Source organism: Equus quagga, chromosome 2, assembly GCF_021613505.1.
Source record: "Equus quagga isolate Etosha38 chromosome 2, UCLA_HA_Equagga_1.0, whole genome shotgun sequence".
NCBI lineage: Eukaryota > Metazoa > Chordata > Mammalia > Perissodactyla > Equidae > Equus > Equus quagga.
In genome coordinates, this window is record NC_060268.1 from 80,294,164 (window position 1) to 80,315,073 (window position 20,910).

Sequence of the window (20,910 nt, forward strand, 5' to 3'; positions counted from 1 at the left end):
TCTCCCAGTTGGTGGGTTGTCTTTTTGTTTTGATCCTGGTTTCCTTTGCCTTGCAGAAGCTCTTTAGTCTGATGAAGTCCCACTTGTTTATTTTTCCTTTTGTTTCCCTTGTCTTACAAGACATGGTATTCAAAAAGATCCTTTTAAGATCTATGTCAAAGAGTGTACTACCTATATTTTCTCCCAGAAGTTTTATGGTTTCAGGTCTTACCTTCAAGTCTTTGATCCATTTGGAGTTAATTTTTGTGTATGACATCAGATAGTGGTCTACTTTCATTCTTTTGTATGTGGCTGCCCATTTCTGCCAACACCATTTATTAAAGAGTCTATTTATTCTCCACTGTATGTTCTTAACCCCTTTGTCGAAGAGTAGCTGTCCATAGATGTGTGGTTTTATTTCTGGGCTTTCAGTTCTGTTACATTGACCTACATGCCTGTTTCTGTACCAGTACCATGCTGTTTTGATTACTATGGCTTTATAGTACATTTTGAAGTCAGGGCTTGTGATGCCTCCAGCTTTGTTCTTTTTTCTCAGAATTGCTTTAGCTATTTGGGGTGTTTTGTTGCCCCCTGTGAATTTTAGTATTCTTTGTTCTATTTCCATGAAGAAAGTCATTGGGATTCTGACTGGGGATTCTGTTAAATCTGTAGATTGCTTTAGGTAGTATGGACATTTTAACTATGGTTATTCTTCCAATCCATGTGCATAGAATATCTTTGCATTTCTTTATGTCATCATCCATTTCTTTCAATAATGTCTTATAGTTTTAATTGTATAAGTCTTTCACCTCCTTGGTTAAATTTATTCCTAGACATTTTATTCTTTTTGTTGCAATTGTAAATGGGATTGTATTCTTGAGCTCTCTGTTGATCATTATTGAAGTGTAGAAATGCAACTGATTTTTGTAAGTTGATTTTGTACCCTGCAACTGTGCTGTAGTTGATTATTTCTAATAGTTTTCCAATGGATTCTTTTGGATTCTCTATGTATAAAATCATGTCATCTGCAAACAGTGAGAGTTTCACTTCTTCATTTCCTATTTGGATTCCTTTTATTCTTTTTTCTTGCCTAATTGCTGTGGCCAAAACCCAGTATAATGTTGAGTAAGAGTGGTGAGAGTGGACACACTTGTCTTATTCCTGTTCTCAGAGAAAGGCTTTCAGTTTTTCCCTGTTGAGTATGACGTTGGCTATGGGTTTGTCATATATGGCCTTTATTATGTTGAGGTAATTTCCTCCTATCCTCATTTTGTTAAGAGTTTTTATCATAAATGGAGGTTGGATCTTGTCAAATGCTTTCTCTGCGTCTATTGAGATGACCATGGGGTTTTTATTTCTCATGTTGTTAATGTGGTGTGTCACATTGATTGATTTGCAGATGTTGAACCACCCCTGTGTCCCTGGTATAAATCCCACTTGATCATGGTGTATGTATTTTGTATGCATTTTGATGTATTGCTGTATTCAAGTTGCCAATATTTTGTTGAGAATTTTTGCATCTATGTTCGTCAGCAATGTTGACCTGTAGTTTTCCTTTTTTGTGATGTCCTGGTCAGGCTTTGGTATCAGGGTGAGGCTGGTCTCATAGAATGTGTTAGAAAGTGTTCTCTCTTCCCTAATATTTTTGAATAGTTTGAGAAGGATAGATATTAAGCCCTCTTTGAATGTTTGGTAGAAATCACCAAGGAAGCTATTTGGTCCTGGACTTTTGTTTTTTAGCGTGATTTTGATTACTATTTCAATCTCTTTACTTGTGATTGATCTATTCAGACTATCTATTTCTTCTTGATTCAGCTTTGGGAGGTTGTAAGAGTCTAAGAATGCATCCATTTTTTCTAGATTGTCCATTTTGTTGGCATATAGCTTTTCACAGTATTCTCTTATCATCATTTGTACTGCTGTGATATCTGTTGTAATCTCTCCTCTTTCATTTCTAATTTTATTTATCTGAACTTTTTCTCTTTTCTTCTTTGTAAGTCTGGCTAGGCATTTGTCAATTTTGTTTATCTTCTCAAAGACCCAGCTCTTTGTTTCATTGATCGTTTCTATTGTCTTTTTTGTTTTTGATTGCATTTCTTTCTGCAATGATTTTTCTTATTTCCCTCCTTCTGCTGTCTTTGGGCTTTGTTTGTTCTTCTTTTTCTAATTCTATTTCTAATTCTAATGAATTTTTCTAATTAAGTTAGGTGTAGTTTGAGATTGCTTATTTGGGACTTTTCTTGTTTGTTAAGGTGGGCCTGTATTGCAATGAATTTCCCTCTTGGAATCACTTTTGCTGCATCCCATATGAGTTGGTATGGGATGTTTTCATTTTCATTGTCTCCAGATGTTTTTTGATTTCTCCTTTAATTTCTTCAATGATCCATTTGTTGTTCAGTAGCATGTTGTTTAGTCTGGACATCTTTGTCCCTTTCTCAGCTTTTTTCTTGTGGTTAATTTCTAGTTTCATAGCATTGTGGTCAGAAAAGATGCTTCTTATTATTTCAATCTTCTTAAATTTATTGAGTCTTGCCTTGTTTCCCAGCATATGGTCCATCCTTCAGAATGTTCCATGCGTACTTGAGAAGAATAGTATTCAGCTGTTTTGGGATAGAGTGTTCCATGTATATCTATTAAGTCCATCTGGTCCAGCTTTTCATTTGGTTCCTCTGTTTCCTTGTTGACTTTTTGTCTGGATGATCTATCCATTTAAGTGAGTGGAGTGTTGAGGTCCCCTAATATTATCATGTTGTTCTTAATGTCTCCCCTTAGGTTTGTTAATAGTTGGTATCTGTACTTTGGTGCTCCTGTGTTGGGTGCATAGATTTATAAGTGTTATGTCTTCTTGGTGGAGTGTCCCTTTGATCAATATATACTTCCCCTCTTTGTCTTTCATTGTCTTTTTTATCTTGAAGTCTTCTTTGTCTGGTATAAGTATGGCAACACCTGCTTTCTTTGGTTTGCCATTAGCTTCCATCCCTTCACTCTGAGCCTGTGTTTGTCTTTAGAGCTGAGATGTGTTTCCTGGAGGCAGCATATTCTTGGGTCTTGTTCTTTAATCCATCATGCCACTTTGTGTCTTTTTATTTGAGAGTTCAATCCATTTACATTTAGAGTGATTATTGATATATGAGGGCTTAAGGCTGCCATCTTATCAGTAATTTTCTGGTTCTCCTGCATTTCCTTTGTTTCTCGTCCTGTGTATTTCGGACAATCAATTTGGTTAGGGAGATTTTTATGCTGGATTTCTTAGTTTTCTCCTTATTTATTATTTGTGACTCTGATCTGCTTTTTTGTTTAGTGGTTACCACAAGGTTTTTATGCAAAATCTCATAGATGAGATAGTCCATTTTCTGATGACCTCTTATTTCCTTAGACTAAACTGATTCAGTCCCTTTCCCCTTCCCCTCCTGGGCTGTTTTGTCACATGTTATTCCATCTTGTGTTGTGAGTTTGTGTTTAAAATGACAGTGTCTTTGTTTTTGGTGTTTTCCTTCCCTTTATCTCTAATGGTTTGCATGAGGATTTCCTAACCTGTTCTGCTGGGTAGCTCCAATTTTCTGATTTTGTCTACTGATTTATCTCCTTATTCAGGGCTTTGTAACCTCTTTCTTCTTGTTTTTCAGGTATGAGGACCTTCTTGAGGATTTCTTGTAGGGGTGGTCTTCTGGCGATGAACTCCCTTAGCTTTTGTTCATCTAGGATTGTTTTTATTTCTCCATCATATCTGAAGGATATTTTCACTGGATAGAGTATTCTTGGCTGAAAGTTTTTGTCTTTCAAAGATTTTAATACATCATTCCACTCTCTCCCAGCCTGTAAGGTTTCTGCTGAGAAATCCACTGAAAGCCTGATAGGGGTTCCTTCATAAATTACTTCTTTTGCCTTGCCACCCTTAGTATTTTTTCTCTGTCATTGTCTTTTGCCAGCTTCACTGCTATATGTCTTGCCGTAGGTCTGTATGCCTTGACAAAGTTAGGAGGTCTGGTGGCCTCCTTCCCCAGGTTTGGGAAGTTCTCCACTATTATTTCTTTGAACAAACTTTCTACTCCATTGTCCTTCTCTTCTCCCTCTGGAATACCTATAAACCTTGTCTTGCATTTCCTAATTGAATTGGATAGCTGTTGGAGACTTTCTCCATTTCTTTTTAGTCTTAGTTCTTTCTCCTCTTCCATTTGAAGAATTTTCAAATGTCCATTCCTGATTTGCTGGTTTGGTCCTCCATGATATCTGCCCTACTGTTCAGGGAATCTATGTTCTCCTTTATCTCAACCACTGAGTTTTTCATCTCCGATATTCCTGCTTGGGTCTTCTTTATAGTGTCCATCTCCTTTGTGAAGAAACCCCTGAACTCGTTGAATTGGCTATCTGTATTCTCTTTTAACTCCATGAGTTTTTTAATGATAGCTATTTTGAATTCTATGTAGGTTATATATTTCTGTATCTTCAGGATTGATTTCTGGATACTTGTCATTTTCCTTCTGGTCTGAAGATTTAATATATTTTTTCATACTGCTAGATGGCATAGATTTGTGTTTCTGCATTATGGTAGTATTTAATTGCCACTTTCACCCTTTGCCGCTAGGTGAGGGTCAAGACCTGCATATTCTAGCCCACTGTGAACCTTGTGACAGCTCCAAGTTGCTGGGCTGTGGTACCAGGGGTAGCTGGTCAGGGGAGGGATGTTTTCCTCTCCTCCTTCATCTTGGGGGCTTCTCGTTCTGCCCTCGATACCTGGTCTCTTGGAGTGTTGGCTTGATGAAGACACCTCCATGATAGTTAGTCCCCTTTGTGAGAGGCTTTTCCCTGGGGTGTGAGGGACTTCAGGGATCTACAGTGTTCCCTCAGAGGGCCACTGCTCCCTCTATGCTTTCCTCCCTGTGGCTTCATGTAATGCCTATGTTGCTGTCCTTCCGTGAAGAAGAGAAGCATTGTCTTACCTTGATCCACTTACTTGGGGGGGGGCCTCTAGCAGGTCCACCTTCTGACATGTGGCTGCATGGGTCTCTCAGACATCTTTAGGGTTGTGTGCATGTCCTCTGTTGGAATATATATGTCCTTTTCATTGTATCTTTGAGGGGAGAGTTTACTGGGAGAGCTCACTCCACCATGGCACTGACATCACTCCTCAAGCTTGACTTGTTTTTGATTTCTATTAAGTGTTGTAATTACTGGGAAATATTTGCAGTTGTTAAATGGTGCTTTGCAGAATATGGATTGTGGTTTATATCTTAAGCTTTTCTGATTTTAGCTGATTATAAACTTTTTTTTCTAACATACTTTAGGCAGTGTTTTTCAAACTGGGTTGCAAATCATTAGTAGGTCACCAAATCAGTTTCATGGTTCTTGATCATCTTTTTTTTAATGAAATAGAATAAAATTAACATGACAGTGTTTGTCTCACATAGTAAAAATAATTAATTAGGGTTGATTTTCATTATTTCAAATTTTATGCCTAAAAGTCAGTCCTGATGGTACCATGGGTAAAGTCAGATAGGATGAGAAGGTGTGGTGAGTCAGCTGGTGCTCAGCTCAGCAGGAAGAGAGGAGAGGGTGCTTTCTTATACAGAGGGATGACCTCAGACAGAATGGGGCGTCTGCCTCCTAGGTGCCCTGTGTCTCAAGTATCTGTGCAGACAATTCGTAGAGCACTGTGATTCAAAGGTGTCTAAGGTTAGAGCAAGGGTTTTCCAGGCTGCCTCTCATAGCTGCGTGGCCTTCTTAAAGTTACTTAACTACTCTAAGCCACAGTTTCCTCTCTTTTAAAGTAAAGAGAATGGCTCCTATGTCCTATGGTTGCTGTGGTGAGGAAATGTTACTGTTCATACTAACTGCTTAGTCCAGCACCCAGCACTTGGATGTTTATAGAATAGATGTTTATAGCACTTTTATTCACGATTGCCAAACTTGGAAGCAGCCAAGTTGTCCTCCAGTAGGTGAATGAATATGTAAACCTGTGGTACATCCAGACAATGGAATATTATTCAACAATTTAAAAAAATGAGCTATTAAGCCATGAAAAGACATGAAAGAAACTTAAAAGCATATTACTCAGTGAAGCCAATCTGAAGAGGCTACGTACTATATGATTCCAACTGTATGACATTCTGGAAAACACAAAACTATGAACACATTAAAAAGGTCAGTGGTGCCAGGGGTTAGGATGGGAGAGAGGGATACATAGGCAGAGCACAGAGGATTTTTAGGGCAGTGAAAAAAAGCCCTATAAGAGTGTCATTGCTGTTACCGTTATAGGTGGCATATACAAGATAAAATTGAATATAGAGTGAGATTTTGTTAATATTTGAATGCCACTCAGTTTCCAAGTTACATTATTCAAGCTTGTAGAATGTGCAACCACCTATATATTCATCTAACTCTTACCAGCAGGAATCCTCTCTGAGCTTGATTCACTGTCTAGGGCAGTGGTTCTCCACCCTATTGGACCTGCATCCCCTTCACTAGCCTGATATCGAATTCCTAGGTAATGTAACTCGCCTATAACGATAATTTCAGAAAACAATATCATGCCCCAACTATAATAAAAAAGAGATAAGATGAAAGGCATTTTTTTTTTTTGAGGAAGATTAGCCCTGAGCTAACTACTGCCAGTCCTCCTCTTTTTGCTGAGGAAGCCTGGCCCTGAGCTAACATCTATGCCCATCTTCTTCTACTTTATATGTTGGACACCTGCCACAGCATGGCTTGCCAAGCGGTGCCATGTCTGCACCAGGGATCTGAACTGGCGAACCCCAGGCCGCCAAGAAGTGCAATGTGCGCACTTAACTACTGCTCCGCCGGGCTGGCCCTAAGGCATTTCTGATAAAATATCCTTTTCGTGTGTAACATGTGTATGACTACACTCAAGAACATACTCCAGTGGACAGATGCTGTGCTTGCTTATATGTAGACTCACGGTTAATGGGGCAGCTGCAAGCACAGACTGACACAGGCATGTTGTACTGGGGACAGAAATGCCACTGGTAGTGTTGCCGTCAGTCACGTGGTTTTCTGAAATTGTAAAGTTCTGAACAAAACAAAGTATAGTTTTCCTTTGATTTATGTAGATAGTTGCATTCCTGGAAAATTGAGAATATATTAAAACCAGGCAAGAATTGCTGTGCTTGAATATAAAATGGAATTAGGTTCAAGGCTTGGATAATTATAAACAGGGTTTCACCCACACACAGGTCAGCAGGACATTTGGATGTCATGCACATTGTAGGATGCCCAACATCCCCAGCCACTCCTCATTAAGTCAGTAATGCTCCCCAAACTTTGTGACAATGAGATTCCATAAATTTCCAAAAGGCCCCATATGGTCCAGGACCTCTTCCTAGAGGTGAGAGTGTTGGAGGATGTAGCTTGGTGCGATGGAGAACATCCTCAAGGACCAGTTTATTTCTCAGCTAAAGCAGCTATTCAAGTCCTAGAGAAATAGGCAGGTATATGCTGGTCTGCTTTTCTGGAGAGAAATTCATTTCTTTGCTCTGATTCAAATTTCCCCCTGTTCCCTACAATAATCTTCTGAGGAAGACTAGGAGACCAAGGGGCACCATCCGTGATGTCAGCCAAGCATGGCCCTTTCCTGAAAGACTCTGTCTGCATGGGGAGCACTTCTGATCCCAGCTCCCAGCATATCACAGAAAGGTGGCCTTTCTCTGCTGCACCTTAAATGATGAGAAGTCAGTTTACGCCTCAATGTTTGCAGTTAGCTTTTTTATTTTGAGACCGTTTCTGTATTGTTGTGGAAAAGAGTATAATGTACAGAGAAGAGCCCATGAAGTTACATTTCTGTAATTAAGCCAGCAGAATGTGTGTACTTTGATTTTTTTCAAAAGCTGTGTTTGCATGAAGATTGTACACAGAGGAGGTGTTTGGTTACACATACCATGAGAATCTGTGGAGGTGGTCAGTGTTAGTCTGCAGGTCACAAAAGGAAAAAGTAACTAATATGGTTATGGATGTCATTTTGAAAAACGATGTGTGAAGAAACAGCCTCTACCTTCCATATTTTGTTTCTTTCCTAGGCTGGGTTTAATAGAAATGTTTGTGAACTGGATTAGAGGGGGAGGGGCATGTCCAACACTGGCCCCGCCCAGAGCTTGAGTTCTTCATATTGTTTTAATAGTTCATACCACCTTTTATCTTTCGCAATGAAGTCTGGTCTGGAGCAGTTCCATCTCCCTTCCTCAGGGACAATGTTATTCCTCTAGGAGTTTTCCTCACAAAATTCCTTTGAGAACAGTGAGACAAGAGGAGAAACATTTACTTTTAATTAAGAACTGTCCTTGAAGGAGCAGCTGCATAAAGAAAATAGAAAACGTCCTGTTACCAACAATGAAAATGTCCCGACAACCAAAATGCCCACGCGTAGTATTTCACTTAGCAGATGTTTGTTGGGAAAAGCATAGTGTTTGCTTTCTAAAAAGAAATACTTTTGAGTTTTATTTTTAAACTTATCAGTAAAATTGGTTTCTTTTCTGTTGGTGTACACTTCTGTGGATTTTAACAAAGGTATAGATTTGTGTAGCCATCATCATAATTAGGATACAGAATAATTCCATCACCCCAAATGACTCCTTCCTCCACCCCAGCTCCTGGCAGCCACTTATCTGTTCTTCATCTCCATAGTTTTGTCTTCTCAAGAATGTCATGTAAATGACATTAGTGTGTATACAGGAGGTAACCTTTTGAAAGTAGCTTTTTTCACTCAGCATAATGCCTTAGAGATTCACCTAACTTCTTATAAATGTCAATAGTCTGTTCCTATTTATTGGTAGGTAATATTTCATTATATGGACATACCACAGTTTATCCATTTACTGGTTGAAGAACATTTGGGTTGCTTACAATTTTGGGCAATTATAGATAGAGCCATTATAAACATTTGTTTTTTTGTGAACATAAATGTTCTCTTGGGTAAACACTCAGGGGAAGGATTGCTGAGACATACAGTAAATGTATATTTTATAATAACTGTCAAACTGTTTGCCAAAGTGTCTGTACCATGTTGCATTTCCATCAGCAATATGTGAGAGTGCCTTCCAGTCACTCTATGTCCTTGTCAGCATTCGGTATTGTTAGTATTTTTAATTTTAGCTATTCTAATGGGTTTGTCATTGTATCTCATCCTGGTTTTAGTTTGCCTTTTCCTGATAGCTAATGATGTTGAACACCTTTTCATGTCCTAATTTGACATCCTGTATCCTCTTTGAAGATGTGTTTATTTTGATATCTTTTCCACACTTTCTAATTTATTTGGTTTTTTTCTTACTGTTGAGTTTTGAGAATTCTTTATTTTGCATATAAGACAGATATGGGATTTGGAAATATTATCTCCCAGTTTGCAGTTTATCTTTTTATTCTCTAAATAGTATCTTTCATAGAGCAAAAGTTTTTAATTTTGATGAAATCCAGTTATATCAATTTTTTTAATGGAGTATGCTTTTTGTACCATGTCTAAGAGCTCATCACCCAACCTAAGGTTATGGGTTTTCTTCTAAAAGTTCTATAGTTTTATATTTAGATTTACAATCCATTTTGAATTGACTTTTGTATAAGTATGACACTTAGATCAAAGTTTACTTTTTTGCCCATGAAATTCTAGTGGTTCCAACATCATTTGCTGAAAAGACTATCCTTTCTCCACTGAATTGTTTTTGCACCTTTGTCAAAACTCAGTTGGCCACATTTGTGTGAGTCTATTTCTAGATACTCTATTCTGTTCCATTGATCTATTTGTTTATCCCTTTGCTAATATCACCCAATCTTGATTGCTGTAACATTATAGTAAGTCTTAAAATTGGGTAGTTTGAGACCTCCAATTTTATTCTTCTTTTTCAGAATTGCTCTCGCTATTCTAGTTCCTTTGCCTCTCCATATAAATTTTAGAATCAGCTGGTTTATATCTATAAGAAATCTTGCTGAGATTTTAATTGGTATCGCATGGAATCTATAGATCAGTTCTGGGAATAACTGACATTTTTACTATGTTGAATCTTCCAGCCCATGAATATAATACCAGCTCAATGCAAGGTTGACATAAGGGAAGCCATATTGTAGAAAAGAAACCATGTTATAACTTTGAATGACCTCTGACTGACTAACCCTGCTGGATATGTACCCTCCAGGAGATCTACCTGCTCTGTAGATTTTATGACCCCTGCTTGTGTATGCACCTCCTAGCTGCAATAAGATGATAACTTTGTTCTTTTGAGTTCCTTAGGAATGTGATGACCCCCGGACAGACAGTCTACACTGATAGCCATCATCAATGACAACTGAAAGATCTGATGTGGTGACTCCCAGTCAGGAGCACCAGAGCATCAACATTCCTAACCCCCCTCCCTATCACCCACTGGCCTGTATAACTGCTTTGAGATTCTGTGCCCCCTTAAGGTGGTTCTTTAGGACACTAGTCCCCCAAGCTTCCAGTTTACTAGCTTATAGCTTAATAAAATGCCCTTTCTCAGCCACCATCTTGCCTCCTGACAATTGGCTTTTGTCTTGTGGTGAGCAGATCATGCCCTTTGTGTGGTAACAAATATTGAATGTATTTCCAATTATTTAGATCTTTCATTTCTTTCATCAGAGATTTGTAGGTTTTATATACAGATCCTAATACATACTTTGTTGGATTTATACCTAAGTATTTTATTTTTTGAAACTATTGTAAATGTTACTCATTTTTAAATTTCAGTTTTCAGTTGGATGTCACTAGTCATGTTAGTTTCCTATGGCTGCTGTGATAAATCACACAAACTTGATAGCTTAAAACAACAGAAAATTATTCTCTCACAGTTCTGGAGGCCAGAAGTCTATAATCAGTTTTGAGCCTAAATCAAGGTGTGGCAAGCCTGTGTTCCCTCCAGAGGCTCTAGGAGAGAACCTTTTCTTTGCTCTTCCAACTTCTGGTGGCTGCAAGCATTTGTTGGCTTGTAGCTACATCACTCCAATTTCTACCTCTCTTTGCATATTGCCTCTCCCCTGCTTCAAATCTCCCTGTGCCTCTCTTGTAAAGGCACTTGTGGTAGCATTTAGGGCCCATCTGGATAATCCAGGATAATCTTCTCATCTCAAGATCCTTAACTTAGTCTCATCTGCAAAAACTTTACCATATAAGGTAACATTCACCAGTTCCAGGGGTTAGGACCTAATATCTTTGAGGACACTTTGCAGTATTCTACATTAGTGTTTAGAAATCAAGATTGTGTGTGTGTGTGTGTGTTGACCTTATGTCCTGCAGCCTTACTCCTAAACTCACTTATTAATTCTAGGAGTTTTTTGGTGGATTCTTTAGGATTTTCTACATAGATAATCATGTCATCTGCTAATAGGGACACTTTTCTTTCTTTCTTTCCAATCTATATGACTTTTATTTCTATTTCTTGCCTTATTATATTGCTAGGAGTCCCAGTTCAATGTTGAAGAGGAGTGGTGAAAGTGGACCTTCTTACCTTATTCCTAATCTAAAGGGGGAAAGCATTCAGTCATTCACCATTAAACCATTAAGTATCATGTTAGCTTCTATTTCTTCTTTGGCTAAGAAGGTTTTCTTTTTGTAATCACGAATGAATGTTGAATTTTGTCATATGATTTTTCTACATCAATTGATACAATCACCTATTTTTTCCTTTTTTAGATTATTAATATGATGGATTACATTCATTAATTTCCAAATATTGAACCAGCCTTGCATTACTGGGACAAATCCCACTTCATTGTGATATATTATTTTTATACATTGGTGGTTTTGACTTGGGTTATTTTGTTGAGGATTTTTATGTCTCCGTTCATTAGAGATATTGGTCTGTAGTTGTCTTTTCTTATACTGTCTTATTCTGGTTTTGGTATTGGTAATTCTGGCCTCATAAAATGAGTTGGGAAGTCTTCCCTATTCTATGTTCTGGAAAAGAATATGGAGATTTGGTGTTATTTCTTCTTGATGTGTTTCATAGACTTTGCCAGTGAAATCCTCTGGGCCTGATGATATTCTTTTTCAGAAGATTTTTAACTGCAAATTTAATTTCTTTCAAAGAAAGAAATTCTTCAAAAGAATTTCTTCAAAGAAAGAAATTAAATAGTTACAAGACTATTCAGATTACCTATGTCACCTTGAGTGAATTTTGTTAGTTTGTAGTTTTTGAAGAATTGGTCCATTTCATCTAAGTTGTCAAATATACATGCATGAAGTTGTTTATAGTTTTCTGTTGTTGTTCTTGTAATATCTGCAGTAGCGATAGTCATCTCCCCTTTTTATTTTCTGGTAATTTGTGCCTTCCTTCTTTTTTCCTTTGTCAGTCTTCCTAGTGATTTATCAATTTTGTGGATCTTTTCAAAAAAACAGGTTTTGGTTTCATTGCTTTTCTCTGTTGTTTTTTCTGTTTTCGATTTCATTGACTTCTTATCTTATCTTTCCTTTTGCTTGATTGTGGCTTATTTTGCTCTTCTTTTTTTCTAGTTTCTTAAGGTAGCTCTTCTTTTTTTCTGGTTTCTTAAGTTAGAAGCTTGAATTATTTGAGTCTTTTCTAATATAGACATTTAATGCTCTAAATTTCCTTATTAGCACTAGGTTAGCTACATTTGACAAATTTTGATATGTTGTATTTTCATTTTAGTTCAAAATATTTTCTAATATCCCTTGAGACTTACTCTTTGACCCATTATTTCTAAGAGTGTGGTTTAATTTCTAAGTGTTTTGAGATTCTCCTATTATATTTTTTATTTTGATTTCTAGCTTAATTCCGTTATGACCTGACACATACTTTGCATAATTTCAATTCTTTAAGTGTGTTGAGGTTTGTTTATGACCCATGACATGTTCTATCTTGGTGGATGTTTGATTGTTTGGATATTGGGTTTTCTGTGAAGGGAGCCATACCTCTAAACTGGGGCCATTTGTTTATTTATTCACTCAAGACTCTTACTGGAAGGTTGTCACTCACAGCCCATTCTTTCCTTTGTCTAGAGCACACAGGATGTGAGGAGTGATGATGAGGAAGAGGAGGAAGAGGAAGAGGAAGAGGAGGAGGAGAAGGAAGAGGGTACCAAAGACAAAGAGAGCGACTGTTTGAAGAATGGCCTTGGGGCTGACAGGCACCTCATTCCCAATGGTCAGCGTGGCCATTAACTTGAAACCCAGTAGCTCCTGGGGCACAGTGAGCTGCAAGGGCTGCTGGAAGCTGGAAGTGCTCCCCCCATCTCTGTGGCCTACAGGACCCCAGGGGCCCCAGATTCTGCCCTTCCCTTTTTCTAACCACCACCTTCTTTTTGCCCCCCGCAAGATGTATGTAACAAAATATTGTTAACTTGTGTTAAAATGTTAAGTGTACACGTCCCCGAGGATTTTACTGCAGTCAGGACTCAGACTGGACAGAGATTTCAAGATTTCTCCAGAGAACCGTTTTAGTTCTGATTGTGTTCATTCATGCATTTGAGACTTTGGGCTTTTTCAGGAGCTCACTTCATTGCAGGCTTTTTTCCTTCCCACCTTGCCTGTCCTCAGGATGGTTTGAGAAGTGCTAAGTTGACCCACTTTTTCTAGGTGTATTGGGCCACAGAGAGCGCTCATCTCCCACGAATGAGCGAGAGGTGGCAATGGGACAGTGGCAGAGGGACCAAACCAGGAGCTGGGCTTCCAGGGCTCACAGGCCGCTTCCTGCCATGGGCAGTTTTTAAACCTTCCAAGCCTTGGTGCTCCATCTCTCCAGTGAGAGAGTGCTCCCTGCCCTGCCTACCTCACGAGGTCAGAGGGAGGACCCCATGGTAGAAGTGACAGTGCAGGCCACCAACCACAGTGTTCTTGTTACCTGGCCGTCTTTCACTGTGAGTCCAGCTCTGTGGGGGAGAGAGAAACATGGCTAAACGTGCACTGAATGGGCCTGAATGATCTTAAGAAAATTCCTTTTAAATGTGTCTAGAGATACCTGGAAATGCAAATACCCAGACGATTGTTTCCCTTTTATTTGTTAACTATTTATTTGTTAGCCACCCAAGGGTAATTCTCAAATTCCTGGAATTTTCCCTCAGGCCCCATGGCCCAGGGGAGGGAGTTTGGGCCCTATTCCTTCCTGACTTTTGCTGGGCCCTCACTTTTCCCTGCTGCTGCCCTGAGCCTCTCCCTGAGCTTCAGTGGCTGTTGGGTCCCCCTGGCGCCTCTCCTGGGGAAGTGGACCAGGTCAGGTTGCTGCCTGAGCCGTTAGCACCCCGGGAGCCGGAGCCTCTGGGGCTGCCCTGCATCTGAGCTCCTGAACACAGGAAGCCTTGGAGCAGAGAGAGGAGGCTACGCTGTCCATCTCTGCTACCCAACCCAACCAGACTGCCTCACAGTGAAACACAGCAGTAAAAGGCTGGAGAATTGCCCTGAGCAATGTCCAAGGGCAGGTGCTAGAGTCAGTGACAGCTCCCGGGCCCACCTGAGGAGGACAGGGACTGGCAGGTCAGTAGCACTCTTGGCCCCCAAAGGGGGCACACTCCTGAGCCCAGTGTGTGGGGCGGACCGCAGAGACTTCTTCCATTTCTGCCTGCAGAAGGGAGGCAGAGCCTTGCAGAGAAGGAGCCCGAGCAGATATGCAGCCTCCCTTCCCCACCCCAGCCCCTCACATTTTTTTTGGTCACATTTGAACCTTCATCCTGTTTTGCTTGGGGCCTGTATTATAATGCCAGGTGGGAGCTGGGTCTGTGGACTGCTAGAGCATCCGCACAGGCTCCCCTCCGGGCGGCCATGGCCCTGGAGCGAGAAAGGCACTGTACATAGAAACGGTGTCAGTGTTTTTTGTTTTTTAATAAAAAGCTGTTTTGAAAACTTTCAGGCTCAACCAAAACCAAAACCAAAAACCCTTGAGAATTCTTCACTCAACAAAATCTGTTTTTGAGGAATCGTTAGAACAAATAGAAAAATGTGTGTCGAGTTTTCTCTGCCTAATATTTGCTTTTATGAGCAGAGTAATACATGTACTATATGTATAATGTTATGTGATAAATCTCAAGTGCCTCCACTCATCTGGGGGCTTAGCTGTTGAACTCTTGTTAATATTATGTTATTATTATTTTGGTGGAAGAAGATCACACTAAGATAATATTTTTTATGTTTCCAGTTTACAGACTATTTTTTCCTTGATATCTTTTGGTCTTACCAAATATCTTCTTGCTTAAGGTAAAAAATTGTTTCTTTGCTGCTCTATCCTCCAGTTCTTTATTTCTTATTTGAACATTGAAGATAAAATTGTGTTGTGCCCATTTCAACTCTCTCTGATACAGGTGGAGCCCTAGGCTACCTCTTAAGCGTAGATATGCATTTTTGTAACATCCTTTAGGGCTTTTGTGGTTACTTTTTAAGATAACTTCTCTTTCTACAGGAAATAAGGGCTCTATACCAGATGACTTCATATAAATGCAGTCCGGTGTGCCACCAATATTATCGTAACGGTGATGGCCTACAATAAAACCAAGACAGCAGCCAGCATGCGTGCTGACTGAGTAGATGCAGCACACACATTTCTTGGCTTCTTGGAGATCATCACTGGTCTCATCAAGTAGTGGACACAAAGATTTGGCAGTCCTCTATAAACATCCTGCCAGGAATCAGAGGGAATAGCAAGGAGAACAAAGCCAAGTTAGGGCATTAGGGCAGCTGGTCTTGGGTACCAGATGCCTGATTGGGCTGAGCCTCTTGGTTATGGCCAGTGTAGACACACAGATACCTATGGGCTGGAGTCTACCCAGGTCATGGCATCTGGGCCCTGTGACACAAGGCACTGTTGAAGTACTAGGAAAGGGGACCAATCTTAAAAGTCTTTTCTCAGCCATCTTTTCTGTACCCTTCAAAGGTAGAGGAAGAAGTGGGGTCGAGATTGATGTTCCACTGGCTGTCCATCAGAATTACCTGTGGAGCTTCAAACACACCTGGCCTGTTGCCTGCCCCACATTTTGATTTAGTATTTCTGGTGTGAGAAACAGAAATCCGCATTTTCACTGAGTCCCGGTGCATCTGAAGAACTGTCAGGATTCTGTGTGACCCCACCTGCTTGTATTCCTACTAGCAGTTTCATACACTAATAGATGGGAAAATGCAGTGATATAGAATATTTAATCCAAAATAAATCCCGATAAAATAACAAAAGAGAAAAGGAAACATGAGAACAGGCAAGAAAAATAGAAAACATTGTGGGAGTTTTACAATGGTGCATACAATGGTAACTTTAAACCCAAATTTATTAGTCGTTACATCCAATGTGAAAACAAAGAGTACCAGATTGGATTTTTAAAAATCCCAACTATATGCTGCTTATAAGAGATACACTGTAAACATAAGGAAAAAGAAATGTTGAAAGTAAAAGGACAGAGAAAAGTGTACCATGCAAACTCTCTCCCCAAAAACCTGACGTGGCTCCTCCAATGTCAGACCCAGGCAAGAGGGACTGGTGGGCATGAAGAGGAGTGTTTCCTAACAATGAAAGGGATGGATCCACCAGGATATATAAGAAATGTACATCTGATTACACTGAAGAATATAGCTTTTAAAAATGTAACAAAAAATTTTACAGAGTTAAAAGGAGTAACAAAATCATAATCGTGTTTGAGTGGTTTCAGCACACCTTTCATATCTGATAGAACAAGCAGACCAAAAAGCAATAAGGACATAGAGGATTTGAACAACGAAATGAACAAAATTGACCTTTTTGACATATACAGAACACTGTACCCAACAATTGCAGGATACACGTGGAGGAACATTTCAAGTGCACATGGAACATTTACCCAAATTGACCAGATGATAGACCTTAAAGCAAATCCCAAAACATGTCAAAGGTTTGCAATCATATAGATTATGATCACTGATCACAGTGAAATTAAGCTAGAAATCTAAAACAACAAGATAAATAGAAAAATCACCACATATTTTTAAGTTAAGCAATGCACTTCTAAATAAGGTTTACAGCAAAGAAAAAATCACAATGATAATAAAACATTTTAAACTGAATTATAATAAAAGTAACAAAATGTATATAAGATTCAACCAATGACAAATTTAAATTATTATGAAAATTTATAATATTAAAAGCTTTTGTAAGAAAAAGGCTTATGAAAATCAATGATCTAAATGTCTCAAAAAAAGTAAGAAAGGAAATTAATAAGATAGGAAACGTATCATAGAGTATCAAAAAAGCAAAAGTTGGTTCTTTAAAAGAAAAGTTTATAAAATCCTAGCAAGATTGATCAAGAAAGACACAACCAATATTAGGAATGAAAGGATCTGTCACTATAGCTCAAGCCAACATTGAACAGATGATACAAGAATATTATCAGCAACTTTATGTCAATAAATTTAAAGATGTAAATAAAATGTTTACGTCCCCAGAAAAATACAACTTGTCAAAATGCGCACAGGAAGAAATAGATATCTAAAGAGTCTTCTATACAAAACAAAATGAAATCTGAAATTTTAAATCTGCCCCCAACAAAAAGAATCTTTAGACCCGGATAACTTATCCAGTGAATTCTTCCAATATTTAAGGAAGAATTAACACAAGTATTACACAAACTTTTCTGGAGACAAAAGGAAGAAACACTTCCATGCTTGTTTTATAAGGCTAGTGTAATCTTGATGCTAAAATCTGACAAGAATTTTAGGAGAAAAAACCCCAACAACTGTAGACTAAGTCATTCATGAACATAGAGGCAAAATTCCTAAATGAAAGCAAACTGAACTCAGCAACATGTCAAGAGGTAGTGCGTGACAGACAGGGTGGGATTATTTCAGGAATGCATGGTTGATTTACTATTTAAAAGTCAATGTTCACCATTTTAAAAGAATAAAGGAAGAAGCCGTATCTTCAAACGCCTTGGATAAAATTCAACATTCATTTATTAAAAAAGGAAAAACTCACAGAAAAGTAGGAAGGAACCGCCTTAATCTGATAAATAGCATCTTCAAAAAGCATAAAGCCAGCATCATATAACGCTATACTGGTGAAATATGGAAAGCTTGCCCCCCGGGATTATGACTGAAGCAGGTATGTTCATTATGTTCAAGGATGCTCATCATCCTGAGCATATTCTACATTGTATTTTTCATTTTTGTCAATGTAATATTTCAAGAAAGAAAAATTGTGAGGCTCAAAAGGAAGAAATAAAAAGTGTTGTTGCAAGTGTAAATGCAAAAAAATCCCAACACACATTGTGTATGTGTTTGCATGTAAGTGTGTGCATGTGTGTGTAAGTTTATACAGAAATGCCAAGGAACAAGTCTGGCCAAGAGAGGCTTAAAAGGAATGAAGTGGGAGAACTCATTCTACTAAATACCAAGACTTATTGTAAAGCAGTGTGAAATCAGTACAGGGTTAGACAAATAGGACATTGAAATCATATGAAGTCCAGGAGCAAACTCATGCATATATGGATGGTTGCATATCCTTAAGGATAAAAATTAAACTTGACCCCTACTTAACACCATACACAAAATAAATTCCAGGTTTTTTGTACTTCTAAGTATGAAAGGTAAAATAATAAAGCTTTGAGAGGGCATCTTCATGGCCTTAAGCTGGACAAAGAGTTCTTAAACAAACAATACATAAAGCATTATCTATTAAGGAAAATATTAATGAATCAGATTAAATGAAAATAAAGAACTTCTATTTCTAAACAGACCATTAAGAGAATGAAAAAGCAAGTCATAGAGTGGGAGAAAATATTTGCAACACTTAGAACTAACAAGGGGTTCATATCCGGAATATATACAGAACTCCTACCAAAAATAAACCCCCCAAACTGACAACCCAATAAAAAAATGAGCAAGGCACTTAACCAGACACTACAAAATGCCATATCTAAATGTCAAAAAAACATATGAAAAGATGCTCAATCTCATTAACCATTAGAAGGACTGATAGTTCCAAATGGCAATCACATGGAACAATTGGAACTCACACACTGTGGGAGGAGTGAAAATAGTTATAGCCACGCTGTGTCATCATTTCCTAAAATTGAATATATGCACGTATTATAACGTAGCAGTTTCACTCCCAGGTACGTATCTGAAAGCATTTACACAAATGCCGAAATAGTGCATGTGAATGTTCATATCAGCAATGTTTCTGATAGCCCAAACAGGACACTTCCCAAATATCCATCAACAGTAGGATGGGTAAGTAATTTGTGGCATATTTACACTATGGGATACTATGTAGCAACGAAAATGAACAAACTGGTATTTGCAACAATGTGGCTTTGTCTTACAATCTTGATGTTTTGTAGAAGAATCTAATGGAAAATGAATGCATACTTTATGTTTCCATTGTTTATAAAGTTCAAAAACAGACAAAACCAATTTATGATAGTAAAAGTCAGGGTAGTGGTTACCTTTCGAGAAGGGAGGGCCTGTGGCTGCATGGGGCCCGAGGTGGCTTCGGGGTACTAGGGGCATTCTGCTTCTTGATCCGGGTGATGGTTGCATGAGTGTGTTCTGTTTGTGATAAATCATTGAACTTATTATTTGTATGCTTTTCTGTATGTATATTATAATATTTTTAAGTTGTTAGAATGAAAAAGAAAAAGCTAGCTAGTTTGAAGTCCTTACCTTCCTGAGACAGCTGATGTTATTGACCACAGCCTCTTTTTTATCAAAGCTTTCAATTCCCAAAATCTCTTTAAAATATACATAAAAGCTCATAATCTCACTACCAGCTAATCCGTATCAGCATTTAAAATAATGATAATAAAAGTAATACCTGTGCATAGTTACAACATTCTAATAATGCAAAAATAATGTAAAAATGTATCAAATGAAAACTGAAAAGCTCTCTGTATAGTCTTTCTCCCAAAGGGAAACACGTCTAACATTCATTGTGATTCCATCCAGAAACATTCTTGTGCCTATTTTAGCCTGAATCTGTTGTGGAATGCTGGCTCCCCAGACATCCCCAACACAGCCTGTTGCTAAGACAGACCTGAGCGAATTGCTCATGGCAGTAAGACAAAGCACCCAGAGAGACTTGGCATCATCCAGCAGGGAAAGGGCAAGGTCGAATTGTCCTGAGAATCTGAAGTTTGGCTTATCGGTGCTTCAGTGCCAAGACTCGATTAGGATCGGCTAAGGATCATGATGTAACAGTTTAGCACCAGTGAAGACAGCCCCACAGAGATTTTGAGGTGAGGGGTTCAAAGAGTTTCTTATGCAGTAAACTATCTGTTGAAGCTTTTCATTGAAGAGCTGATGAGTCTTGTGAGAAGGTTCTAAAATGATAAGTACAGTTATCTTCTGGAATAATAAAGTTATGCTACTGAAGACAATGGAGTAGTCATGTTAACGGGAACAGTGAGCTGTTAGGGTAGGTGGTTTGGGTTCTCAGTATATACCTGGGTTACCTCTGCTCTAACGTGCCCGGATGAGGGGATAATGAACATAGAAGCATCATAGAAGCGCCTGCTGTGTGTGCCTTAGAACTGTGACCACCCAGAGGCTAATTTGCACTAAGGTTCCATCCATATAGGCTATACACTATACAATATATTTTTTTTTCTGGTGAGGAAGATTGGCCCTGAGCTAACATCTGTTGCCAATCTTCCTCTATTTTGTATGTGGGATGCTGGCTCAGCATGGCTTGATGAGCAGTGCGTAGGTCCACACCAGGATCCAAACCTGCGAACCCGGGCCGCTGAAGCAGAAGTGGGAGCTTACCCACTCCACGATGGGCCGGCCCTACATTATGCTTTTTAAATGCAAAAATCGGCACTCTGAGTCCACATGTTGTTTTGTTCCTTGCTTTTTTCTCATCAACGCCTTGTAGAGATCTTTCCATATCAGCATATAGAAATCTACTTCATTTCTGTAAGAGCTGCCCAGTAATCCTTAGAAATTTAGCAAGTATTTAACAAGTCTCGCATTGTTGCACTCTTGAATTGTTTCTAGCTTTTAGCTCTTACAATACT

At 38.7% G+C, this 20,910-nt stretch overlaps 1 protein-coding gene across 1 annotated transcript in view; it reads left to right on the forward strand.

Annotated features, from left to right (window-relative positions):
* CERS3 (ceramide synthase 3) overlaps positions 1-15,473 on the forward strand; it is a 107,080-nt gene extending 91,607 nt beyond the window's left edge. The window contains exon 11 of the mRNA XM_046653336.1: positions 12,950-15,473. Within this exon, the coding sequence (XP_046509292.1) occupies positions 12,950-13,111 (162 nt within the window). The 3' untranslated portion in view covers positions 13,112-15,473. The remainder of the gene's footprint in view (positions 1-12,949) is intronic.
* The last annotated feature ends 5,437 nt before the right edge of the window (positions 15,474-20,910 follow it).